The sequence below is a fragment of the Camelina sativa genome, chromosome 3, assembly GCF_030686135.1.
Source record: "Camelina sativa cultivar CO46 ecotype springtype chromosome 3, ASM3068613v1".
NCBI classification, from domain to species: Eukaryota; Viridiplantae; Streptophyta; class Magnoliopsida; order Brassicales; family Brassicaceae; genus Camelina; species Camelina sativa.
This window is the reverse complement of record NC_141882.1, coordinates 8253987-8266337: the sequence shown is the minus strand read 5'-3', so window position 1 is coordinate 8266337 and position 12351 is coordinate 8253987. Positions and strand designations below refer to the sequence as shown.

Sequence of the window (12351 nt, the reverse complement as noted above, 5' to 3'; positions counted from 1 at the left end):
AGATAGTGGTGACTAGTGAGAGAGTGGGAACGCGTGCGTCGTTGCATTTTGAATTATTTTTGGTTACTGTATTATATTACTCCCCCAATATAAAAATATACGATGTTTTAGCCAGAACACGCAGATTAAGAAGTTTTTACTTTTAACAAGTTCAACCAATCAGAAATAATACTGCATAATATAAAATACTAAATTAATTTAAAAGTTGCATAGAAACTTTAAAACATTTTATACTTTGAAACGGAGAAAATATAGATTTTATCGATATTATAAAAAGTTTTTGTGATCATACGTTTTGGTTTAGTATGTTCTATAATTCACGTGATTCTTTCCCTATTACGATTAGGATCTGATAAAAAAAATGTAACAACACATATTTTTCTCCTTTGTATGTATAGATTTAGTGTCTGACTCTTAATTTGTGTGGGTGTGATGATTCTGATTCCAGACCGTGATGATTCACACTGAAAATGACAGGAAGAGAAGTAGAGCTGAATTTATAATATCACTGTCTTATCTGATAGGTCTTTTGTGGCATGATCTGGATTTTTGACTATGATGTTTCAAACAGAAAACATAAATCCTTAATTTTGATTGGGATGCATAGAGAAAAATGATTTTACTATTTCAATGTTAATAGATATACTACTGTATTGATTGCTGTTGGATGTATAGGGTTGTTAAAGTGTTTACAACCTCAATTAATACGTATATACTATGTGAAGCAAAAACTAAACAAACAATTGATCATATTGTGTTTCTCTCCCAAAAAGAAAAAAGAAAAGAGAAAAGACCTCTAATTCAAAGAAATCGATTATTAGCGTCTAAGAGCATATAAAACTACAAATTAGCGGAAAAAGGCAAAAACTAATATTCTGCTAAATTGCATTTTAATATTTTAAGATATACTATCTAAGCATTCTCTTCAAAAAATTTCCCAAATATTTTTTTTTGATAGGATCAACAATTCCTAAAAAAATTAGGTTTTTTCATCAGACAATCGCTACCTATTGGTTGTCGCCGCCCATATCAAACAACCTCAGATAATCTTCTAGAATGTAATTAATATATTTTCTTATTTATTTACTTTTTGTGCAACAGAAATTAATATATATCTAGTAGAATTTTATCCAATATATTTCCATTATTAAAATAGAATCACGGAAATTATACCCAATAATTGGATCATAAAAGGTTAAGAAACATGATGAAAACATTATGAAAAATAATGGAAACATGATGAAAAAAATGGAAAAAATAACTAAAAGATAAAAAGATTTAAGATCCCACATCGCTTGCCAATGAGATTGGGAAGCAAAATATTATTTATAAATACTGTCCCTACGCTTGAACGGGAATTTTACACAGTTATTTTCCTATCTTTACAACTAATAAAAGTTTGATTTGCCGATAAGAAAAAAAAAATCTCAGAATTAACGATGCCTGTGATTGAAAACGCTTTTCTAGGACTAGAATCTGAAAGGGTAACAACATCAAATTGTGGTCACTTCTTCGTCCGTTACGGAATCTGCTGTAACTGCAGATCGACGGTAGATAGAGATTACGGCCGAGCATTCGACTATCTCGTCCACGGTTTACAGTTAAGCCACTACGCCGTGTCGGTTACAAAAACCCACACCACAAAATTGGCTTGTGAGAACGAGAAGAAACTTCATCTAGTCCTTGATTTGGACCACACCCTTCTTCATTCCGTTACGGTTTCACGGCTTTCCAAAGCAGAGGAGTATCTCTTGGGGGAATCATACTCAAGGAACGATCTTTGGACACTCGGTAGAGAGATGTTGATAAAGCTTCGACCTTTTGTGCACGAGTTTCTGAAAGAAGCCAACGAGTTGTTCTCCATGTATGTATACACGATGGGAAATCGCGACTACGCTCAGGCTGTGTTGAAGTTGATTGATCCGAAGAAAATATATTTTGGGGACAGAGTCATTACCAGAGAGGAGAGTGATTTTTCTAAGACGCTTGATCTTGTGTTGGCTGATGAGCGTGGAGTTGTGATTGTGGATGACACTCGTCAGGTTTGGTCTGATGACCACAATAGGAATCTGGTGCAGATCACCAAGTACAATTTCTTTAGAGATTATGATCATGTCGGGCCGAGATCTTACGCAGAGGAGAAGAGAGACGAGAGTAGTAGCCACGGATCATTGGCTAATGTTTTGAAAGTTCTCAAGGAAGTTCACCAAGAATTCTTTAAATCAATTAAAGAATTACATTCAAAGGACGTGAGGCTATTGCTACAGGAAAAAGCATATTTGAATCAATATTTGCTCTGAAATCTAAGCCTATCAAAAATATAATTGTCTCTTTATATCCGGAATTAGCAACAAACATGAAAAGGTTAGGAGTTTTGATTAATGGAGTTAGATATTAGCGAAGGTGTGGAAGTGGAGCTGTCATCATCCAAGGAACATTGCTTGAAAAATGCCCAACAAAGGTTCGACTTATGCGCCAGGGGATCCAGTATGTATGGAACTTTGTAAAATGGGGAAGATGCTAGTTAGACAAGACAATAGGTTTATCGTGAAAAATCTTGACATATTCACATATGTTTACTCAAACATAAGTATAGTTAAATACATGTGTAATAGTGGTTGAGAAAAATTTAAAGTTGTGGTGTTTTGGTGTTTTATCTTGCTGCTCAAGACAAAATATTGGACCTACATTAGGCAATTACATTTTTTATTTTGTTTTTTTGTTCAAAAGGCTCAAAAGGCTATTACATTGTATAAACTTTTTTTGCTATTAATGATATTTGTGAAATTTTCCAATATATATGATTTATATAAACGACTAAGATTTGATGTTTCTAACTTCCCCTTAAGGCAATATAATGTAAGGTTATAACAGATGTCAAGTTTGTACGTTTGATATAAGAATGTTAAAGAGGAGATGGAGGATAATGATCAGTGATCACATCCCCTTTCTTCTTGGTTGTGTTGTTTGCTCTCTAACTTGTAACTTGTGGCGTAACATAGGCCGATGTTTGCTTCTAAAACTCGATATATGCATCTAGTTTTCCAATCTCACGTTATCATATCCGGGCAAAAAGATAATTGATTTATCATCTAGTCTAGAGAAACAAAACCAAAAATCGTGTTGATCTATACACACGTTGTAATATTTCTTTTCCTTTTTTCTGTCTATTCACAACATTTCAGACTTGAGTATACGTCGTGACGAGTATCATCATCGTGGTAGACACAAAATTCCAGACACATAAAAAAAAAAATATACACATAGAAAAAAGCAAACGAAGAAAATTCAAGAAAAAACAGCTTTTAGTTAACATGAAGTGCTTTTGGTCGATCCATAGTTCTTCTCTTCCACAGATTAACTTCACTCTTGGGTTTCGGACAGAGACTCAAACCCTCTAACCGAGTCAGAGGCATACTCACAGAGCATGGAATCGTTAGATTCGATTGAGATTCTTGACGTTTCATCTCCGCCGTCCAATCGAATCCGCCGAGAGCTCCTCTACTGCTCGAGAATTTCTTCATTTTACCTAACGAAGGCGCCTCCACCACCGCGACCGGTTCCACAGCCGCAGCCGGATATTCACTCACCGTGGCGAAGGCGGTGGGGGTGGAGTTGGAGTTGGATTTTCTCCACAAAAAACTTTTCGTAGAGAAGAGACGTTTTAGTTTCGAAAAGCTTCCTTTGTCTTCTTCTTTAATAGTAACACAAGAAGACAAAGACGACGCCGTTTTGAGATTCTTATTAGGTTCTTTGTTTTTCTTCTCCGATGAACATTTGGGCTTATTGAGTTTGACCTGGCCGATGCAGGAGACTTTAGGCGAAGTGGGTTCCGCAAAAACGGATTCGTTTTTGGTTCTTCTCCGAACTCTAGCCGCCGTGGGAACCAACGGACTGGAGAAGAAAATTCCTCTGTTCACCGTCGAAATCGTACGGTGCTGATGAAAATCTCTTCCTGGACTAAACGGTGCCGCACTGTGACCAATTGATAAAGCTCTTTGAAGCATCTTCGAGAACTTTGTGGACTTGTTGCTGTTGGAACCTTTTTCCATTTATTTGTAAAAATGCTAAACAGAGAATTCTCTTGGTTTTATATGTGCTGTGTCTGAAATTTCTGAGAAAGTGAAGACAAAAGAAGAACTAGATTGAAATTGTCAACTGTGATGACGTCATGGAGGGGTTTTTTTTTGGTCAAAGCTGAGCTAAACCGGAGAAGGATTGTGTCGTTATCATACAGTTTTTGACTTAAACCGGAGAATGCATTTATGTCTTATAGACTTATTATACGGCCGACCTTTGTCCCGGTTTACAAAATTGAATGGTGAGTATATGTTTTTTGTTTTTTTTGGTAATGTGTACTAGTATATGTTTGTTTGGTTTAAAATAGTTTCCTTCGTGTTTTACGCGGATTAGTTATATTGTTTATTTGACTTTCTAATCCCACATGTGTTGTGCTTGTACCATTTATTAAGCCACCTGATTTTTATGCTTAATTGTTTAGGGATTAGTTTAACATGACAATTATTAGTCCATGAACAGCTGGTTAACCGATAATTAATTGGGGGGATTGAAAGCGATGTATAAAGTGAACACTTGTCCTTTTTTGGCTTTTTTTGGTCAAATACATGACAAAGTGTGTAATCATAAAACATTTTTAAACATTTGTTAATACCACCATTTTTGTTACTAGTTGAGAACTATTTCCTCTCTCCATTCTTCATGTATTTCCTAATTCCTTTTTGTTTAAAATTCAAACTTTTAATTTTTTTTTTTTTGCATACTTTATTTTGTAAGAAAGATCCAATAGATAGAAAAATTATTAAGAGAAGATAAATTATGAGTGATTACATGATGCTTGTAGTACGGTTGAAAATGACAGTTTAATGAAACTCAGACCGACGGAATCTTTTAAGTATTAAATAACGTTAATCTTGTAAAACCAGTATATAATCTCCTTTAAAAAAACAACAATTCAATACATCAAAATTAATAAATTAAAAGAACATTGACCAAGATCGATGCTATACCACTCAGAGCCAACTTCTCAACTAGATATCTGGTCTCATTGTTGTTTAATTAATCTCTGTCTTGAACAGCTTTCTTGGTCTGTTGCGATATCATATCTTATACCACATGACATGACATGTCTTTTGTCATGTGTTCTTACGAGTTGATCTATTATGTTTCATCACTTTGATCTGCAGAACCTAAGCAGGCAAAACATTTAGTATTTGTCATCATACTCCCATGGTTACCCAAAAAAGTTATATTTCTAGAGTAAACGAAGAACATAGTATAAATCAAGAAAGAAAAAAAAGAGAGTACATGGTACAATAATACTTCTAGACGCAAGTTTATCCAGTGTTGTGCCCAAAATGAAGTTACAATCTGATCGACAATAAAATAGCTTTAAAAGCATCCATAAAAATGACTGAGAAAGAAAAAAAAGTGTCTTCTTTGATGCTTGGGAAGGTTTCCTACAATGGCCGAGCGACGAGTCCCTTCTGAATCATCTTCTCCACTAACTCTTCATGCTTCTTCAACTGCCCAGCTTTTCTTAACTGTGAAAGAACCATCTCATATAAAGGCAAGCTCGGTGTCAAACACTTGTCTTCAACCATTTCTTTAAACAACTTATAAGCATTATTCCAATGTCCCATCCCACAAAACATTGTAACCAAAAGCCTGTAAGTATTCACATTCGGCTCAACTTCTTTATCATCCATCTCTTTCTTCATCTTCAAAACCATATCAGTAGATTTCGATCCGGCAAACATCCTCATCAGTACATTATAAGTCACCGTATTCGGCTCACATTTGGCTTCCATCATCTTCGAATACATCCTATGCGCACCATTCACGTCTCTCTTCTTCTCGATGTACCTAAATATCGTATTGAAAGTTGAAGCATTCACATCGCACTTCTTCTTGATCATCGTGTTCAAAACCTTGACCGCGTTTTCAAGATTCTCGTCTCTGCAATGTGTCTCAATCAGAAAATTATAAGTAATAGTATCAGGCTCACATCCTAGCTTCTTCATCTGGTTATAAACCTGCAGAACCTTCTCTGTTCTCCCTGCTTTGACATGAACCCTCATCAAGTTATTGAAAGTAATAGCATTCGGAGCACAACCCGAATCCAACATATCCGCGAAAACATCATGAGCACGGCTGATCTGCCCGCATCTACACAAGGCATCAATCACAATACTGTAAGTATACACATTAGGTTCAATCCCAGCCACTTTCATCTCCTTGAACACTCTCTCTGCCTCAGAGATCTCACCAGCTCTACACCAACCACGAACCAAGTTGGTGTAAACTATAACATCAGGCTCGAACCTATCTTTCAAGCTATCGAAAAAACACTGAGCTTCACTAGCTCTCCTCTTCCTAGAAAGGTTACTAATAACAATCGAAAACGCGATTTTATCAGGAACGCAACCGTAATCTTCCATACGGTTAAAGCAATGTACAGCTTCCGAAGCTAATCCAGCTCTAACATAACGTCTAATCAAAATTGTGAAGGTCTCAATCGAAATCTCGACGTTTCTTGATTTCATTAGATCAATCAAGTGCCAAGCTAAGTCGAATTGTCTAACCTTTCCGGAAAGATCGATCATTTCGTTGTAAGGATGAGGCGATTCGTGGTCGTATTCGTCTCGTGAAGTTGCCCAATTGAAGAAAGCTAGAGACTGGTGAAGAGGGATCCCGTGGCGGACACCGCCGCACTTCTCTATGACGCATCGCACGACGGAAGGAGAGATTCGAGAAGCTTCGATTTGGGAGAAATCGAGGGAGAGTGATGGGAGGGTTAAGCTAGGGTTTAAGACGGCGTCGTTGGAGTTGGTAGGGTTTTTGCGGTAGTGATCTTTGATGATTGAGTGTAAATTTTCTACTGTTTGTGTGTCTTCTGGAGTTAACGAAGGTGAGATAGGGACAGAGACGTCCACGGCGGCGGCGGATTCGTCGGTTTCGTGGTCATGGAGTAGAGAAGTTGCGGAGGTGGAGAAAGGTTTTGGTAAAAGGGGTTTGATGAAGGAAAGGGTTCGAGAAAGATGGAGTTTTGATCGTATTAACGCCATTAGTGGAAGATTTTGGTGGTCACTCTCTTCTAAACGTCGAACGGAGCAGAGTGGCGATTGTGAAGAAGAAGGAAGTTCACTTTTTTTAGTTTTTCTATGAATACACAAAATTATTGAAAAAGGTCAAATTTGCTTTGCTTCCAAATGAATACTGAAGCGGCGTCGTTTTAAAGCATTCATTTGGATTTGGAGCTATACTACCATATAGTTATGTGATCTATGATCAAATAAATCATATTGGTAATAAGGATTTGTATCACGTTGCTTGTCACTATCCAGATTCCAAATTCGTATATATAAACATAACCATTTCATAGGAGCCAGTTAAATTGTTCATATACCATTTAAATTTGAAATTTCCATTAAACCTATGATTCAAATCATAGAGAAAAAGTATATTCGTACTGTTCGTATTGTAATCATATACCCGAACGAAGTTCAACTGATTATGTTAAACTTTTTATCTATGCCTGCCAAAGGTCAAGTAATTTCATGAAAAAAATTACGAATTTTATTTGCAAATATATGACTGTATATAAGACTACCTAGTCATATATACTCATACATTAGAACACATTAGTCGATTACACGTACGTATTATCTGATGTGTGACCAACTTTTTAGGAGCTAAGATCATGTGAGTCATGTAGATTGAGTAAAATAATTGGATGATGCTAATTGTTTCTCTAGAGTCATTTGATCTTGACCAAGACAATTTTCTGACCGGCAAATCATAATTGTAAGGAGTCCAAAATATTCTCTTATTATTAAAAATAAACAGATGTGATAGTTTCAACCCTAGCTTATTGGATTGCACAACTAAAACTAAAAATATCAAATGTCTTAATAGATATCCTAATGACAAATGGTTTAGGACTAATAAAAAAAGAAATTAAAGACTCCTTCCAAAGCTTAATTCTTCTCTAATCTTACATCCTAATCCGATTAGCTTTGGTAATTACACATTACTTTACCTTCAGAAGACCTAGCTAAACAACACACTGTCTTCTCCATCCTATTCTTACAAGCTAGGACTAGTATTTAATTTAAGTCCTACACCGACCTTAATCTCTAGTAACCTTTCTTGCTTATTAGTAGTCCAAACATAGGGGGGAACACAAAAGCAGAACTCAATCAGTAAAACCAAAAACTGGGTTCTTACCAAATATTGCCGTCGGTGCGGACGCTGGAGAATGAGAAGAAGACAGAGGAGTATGTGTCGTTAAAGAATCTGATTCCGTCTCGTTATCCAGCTGGGACACAAACGCCTCCGTTCGAGCATAAGCCTAAGTCCTCTAAATGGTGTTACGTTAAAGTTAAAGAGCCTCTCTTTGATCCAGAAACTTCTTCCAAGCCTATGTATTGGCGTGAAGTGCCAGTTGATGACGACGAAGACCACGAGCACGCAGGCGATCATGGTCATGGATGTATATCTTTCTTGAAAAAAAATATTCAAAGAATGATCGATAAGTCGTTTGGTACTCTTTTTGGATTACCTAAGGTCGACGAGTTTCGTTGTTGTATAAATGCATGTGAAACATGATTGAAAGAGTGTATTTTTTTTTTTTTTTTGGGAAGATTGAGATGGGAACACAAACATGGGTTTCTTGTTGTGGACGAAATTGAATTTGCTGATCCAATATACTAAGAATTTATAGTATATAGTATTTTTATGCGAGTTTATTGTGATAATTAATATGAATATATATATGTTGTATATCAAGCACGCACGTCTATGATTTTGTGTTACACTCATTCTTGATGATGATGAAACGATTTATAGTTTTGTAATCCAGATTGCAGGCTTAGATAGGCCTGATATGCGTATGAGTAAGCTCATTTAACTTAAGCCTAGTAAGCCCAATCTGTTTCAGCAGCATGGAAGTTGGTGAATTTTTTTTGGTAAAATGTAGTATTATTAACTAGCAAACGTGCCGTTGACAAAGTTGGCTTTTCTCGTTATGTAATCCGCGTAATAATTTCGTTAATGTGGGTTTCAGCACATCTTTACAATAGTAGTATATTTTATTTATTACTTTTATTCAGTAAATCTGTGTCTTTTTTTCTTTTTCTTTTTTAGTGAGTAAATCTGTGTCTTTGTCAAGATTTAACAACGAGAAATTACATTATTTATGTACCAACGTTTGTGAATACAAACTATACACTATACAGTACATTTTATTAGGATTGGTTACAACATGTTTTTTTGTTCTTTTGAAAAATTTGGTTACTATATATTTCCATCAAAATTTATAATAGTTTTGAATATACTAATTAAAAAAAGGAAAAATGAAAAGAGAAATACCATAAATATTGTAGATTTTGTAGTCAAAGATAAAGACTATATATGTATATGTAGTTTTGTATGGAAATGTAGTAATCAACAAAATAGCCCATTGGTTGAATTCATCAGGTGTAATAAACTAAAACATTGTGCTGGAAAAAAAAAAGAACCAAATCACAAGTAAATGACGAAATCACCCCTACTTACCCAACATAAAATAGTGCCACATCATCACGTCTCAAAGAGTAAATACGTCATTCCATAGCGTTAGAACATAGAAACAGAGAGAGAGAGACATACAAATCATTTTCTTCTTCTTTTTCTTACAAAAAGGAAGAAACGTTATTTAGTTTCCCGAAATATACATATTTGCTCTGATCTCTTTTTTTTTTTTTTTTTTTTTTTTTTCTGCATCTCAAAGAGAGGTTTTAGGATTCGCTATTTGTTTCGATCTCTCTCTCTTTTTCGTTTTACAAATTTTGTAGATTGTTTGTTGTTTGTTGGCGGTGAATCGATCTTGGATGGCGAAAGTGAGACAGTCGAGATTCCAAGCGAGGAAATGGTCGACATTGATGCTGGTTCTGTTTATGTTGTTTATGCTAACGATTGTTCTCTTAATGCTTTTGGCTTTTGGTGTTTTCTCTCTTCCTATTACCAACAACAACAACAACAACGACGATTCTTCTCCTATTGATCTCTCTTATTTCCGACGAGCTGCCACTGAGAGGTGAAAAAAGAAGCCTACTCTGTTATTTGCATGAAACCCTGAAATTTCCTCCTTTTTCATTGATCTCCCTTATATGATTAAAAAAGTTGTTTCATTTTTTTGGAATACAGAAGTGAGGGACTTGGGACGAGAGGAGACCAGTGGACTGAAGTGCTTTCTTGGGAGCCTCGAGCTTTCGTTTACCATAACTTCTTGGTTAGTGTTTCTTGCTGCGACTCATCATGGGTCTTGTTCATTGTTCAAGCTAATTTGTGTGTGTGTGTTTGGTTTCTTAGTTTGATGATATTTTAGTCTGTTAATTAGAAATTGATGCATGTTGGAACCAAATTAAAAATCAAAACTTGAAGATTAATTTATTGATTGAATGATTGATTTGACCAGTCCAAGGAAGAATGTGAATATTTAATCAGTCTTGCCAAACCACATATGGTGAAGTCAACTGTTGTAGATAGCCAAACCGGCAAGAGCAAGGATAGCAGGTTCGTTTTGAAGATTGTTTCATCATGTCTCAGATGATTCTTTTTTTTTTTTTTTTTTTTTTTTAATTTATTTATCAAGCAAAGCAAAGCAAAGCATTATGGACTGTTTTTGATGATTTTTGTGTTAAATCTTCAGGGTGCGTACAAGCTCAGGGACTTTCCTTAGGAGAGGAAGGGACAAAATCATTAAAACCATTGAGAAAAGAATAGCAGATTACACCTTTATTCCAGCAGGTATTAGACGCTTTTTCAATCATCACTTGCAGTTTTTGGACTTCCATGTATAGATAGATGCATTCATCTGTTATATTTTTGATTTAATTGTCAAAATGAGATCATTCGGTATGATGAATAATGAATGTGTGCATCTTTTTTCTTGTATGATGAAAATGTGCAGATCATGGTGAAGGACTTCAAGTTCTTCACTACGAAGCAGGGCAAAAGTATGAACCACACTATGATTATTTTGTTGATGAGTTCAACACTAAAAATGGAGGTCAACGTATGGCTACAATGCTTATGTATCTGTAAGATTTGCTCATCTCTCTTTTTTTTTTTTTTTTTTTTTTTTGAAAGGTTGTTAGGTTCTGTATGTAACAATCTTGTCTTCCAAACCCTTTATTGTACAGGTCGGATGTTGAAGAAGGCGGTGAAACAGTTTTCCCTGCTGCCAATATGAATTTTAGTTCTGTATCATGGTATAATGAGCTCTCTGAGTGTGGGAAAAAGGGACTTTCTGTAAAGCCAAGGATGGGCGATGCATTGCTTTTCTGGAGCATGAGACCTGATGCTACACTGGATCCTACAAGTTTGCATGGTAAACTACCTTCGGTTTTGAAAACTATTCGAAACACTTTTCTAGATCTTGTTTTTCCCCTATACCATTGAGCGTATGGTTGCTAATATATGTTTTGTTAATTCTAGGTGGATGTCCTGTGATTAAAGGGAACAAGTGGTCATCTACCAAATGGATGCATGTCGGCGAGTACAAAGTCTAGCGTGTTTGATTGCTGGTAACTGTCCATTTTTCCCAAATCCCAAGTTTCGAACTAGAAATTTCCCCTATCTCAACAATAGAGTGGTTAAGGGATTTGTCATCAGTGAACTAGAACTTATCATCAGTGATCATATGTTGTAAACATCAACTAATCTATTTAATTCAACATAGTTTCCTCTCCTACAACATAATGCACTAGACACAGAGACACACACTCGCATATAAGCTTATTATCAATGTGCATATAAGATGAAGTACTATATGTGTTGGCTGGCTCTTGGTTAGAGAAGCTTGTTATCGATGTGCATATAAGATATCAGTAATGCGTGTTGGCTGTTGGTTCTTACATTATCCTTTTTATTGGGCAGGACAGTTTCCTTTCATGGTGGATGGAATGAAATGTTGGAACAAAAGATGACAGAGAGTTGATGTTTTGTTTTTTCCCTGCGGCTCAGTGCAGTCCGTGTTTTGATGGGATTCAAGGATTACATATATCATTAGAGGATACCAAAAAATAGAGAACTTGTTAGACTAAATTAGGATGGATTAGAGTGACTGTTGCTCATTGGTATACCATAAAGGTCCTGTGTCTTTGAACTGAATTTGTGAATTACATAGTTTTGTCGTTTTATATTTGTGATTAGAACATTATATCAAAAGAATGTTATCTTAATTAATATATCCACCCAAATTATGAAACGAAACGAGCTGATCATTTGTGGTGGTTTTCATCAGCAGATAACAATTGATAGACCAAATATCTTTTCCTGCCCAATAAA

At 35.6% G+C, this 12351-nt stretch overlaps 2 protein-coding genes, 1 non-coding gene and 1 pseudogene across 4 annotated transcripts; 2 read left to right on the top strand and 2 right to left on the bottom strand.

The window, feature by feature from the left end:
* The first annotated feature begins 1389 nt into the window (after window positions 1-1389).
* On the top strand, window positions 1390-2440 carry LOC104776149 (RNA polymerase II C-terminal domain phosphatase-like 5 pseudogene; annotated as a pseudogene).
* Window positions 2441-3063: 623 nt separating this feature from the next.
* On the bottom strand, window positions 3064-4119 carry LOC104776148 (uncharacterized protein At1g76070). Its single transcript, XR_015595375.1, has one exon. It is a non-coding gene; the product is annotated as an uncharacterized protein At1g76070 (transcript).
* A 1132-nt stretch (window positions 4120-5251) lies between these two features.
* Window positions 5252-7350, bottom strand: LOC104776147 (pentatricopeptide repeat-containing protein At1g20300, mitochondrial). The gene has a single exon (XM_010500162.3). The coding sequence runs from the start codon at window positions 7083-7085 to the stop codon at window positions 5478-5480; it is 1608 nt and encodes a 535-aa protein (XP_010498464.2). The 5' UTR covers window positions 7086-7350; the 3' UTR covers window positions 5252-5477.
* A 2296-nt stretch (window positions 7351-9646) lies between these two features.
* On the top strand, window positions 9647-12276 carry LOC104776146 (putative prolyl 4-hydroxylase 3). Of its 2 annotated transcripts, none has more exons than XM_010500159.3 (8): window positions 9647-10096; window positions 10207-10291; window positions 10478-10575; window positions 10712-10809; window positions 10973-11102; window positions 11205-11392; window positions 11500-11588; window positions 11941-12276. In XM_010500159.3, the coding sequence occupies exons 1-7, from the start codon at window positions 9891-9893 to the stop codon at window positions 11571-11573; spliced, it is 879 nt and encodes a 292-aa protein (XP_010498461.2). In that variant the 5' UTR covers window positions 9647-9890; the 3' UTR covers window positions 11574-11588; window positions 11941-12276. The 2 variants fall into 2 exon arrangements, with proteins under 2 accessions (XP_010498461.2, XP_010498463.2); XM_010500161.3 differs by having other exon boundaries at window positions 9675-10096; window positions 11946-12276.
* The last annotated feature ends 75 nt before the right edge of the window (window positions 12277-12351 follow it).

Bases quoted from the DNA above. Each gene is read 5' to 3' on its own strand.
- LOC104776147 (XM_010500162.3), bottom strand. From the start codon at position 7,085: ATGGCGTTAATACGATCAAAACTCCATCTTTCTCGAACCCTTTCCTTC.
- LOC104776146 (XM_010500159.3), top strand. From the start codon at position 9,891: ATGGCGAAAGTGAGACAGTCGAGATTCCAAGCGAGGAAATGGTCGACA. The intron at 10,810-10,972 runs GTATTAGACGCT...GAAAATGTGCAG, and splicing joins TTACACCTTTATTCCAGCAG to ATCATGGTGAAGGACTTCAA. The intron at 11,103-11,204 runs GTAAGATTTGCT...TTTATTGTACAG, and splicing joins GCTACAATGCTTATGTATCT to GTCGGATGTTGAAGAAGGCG.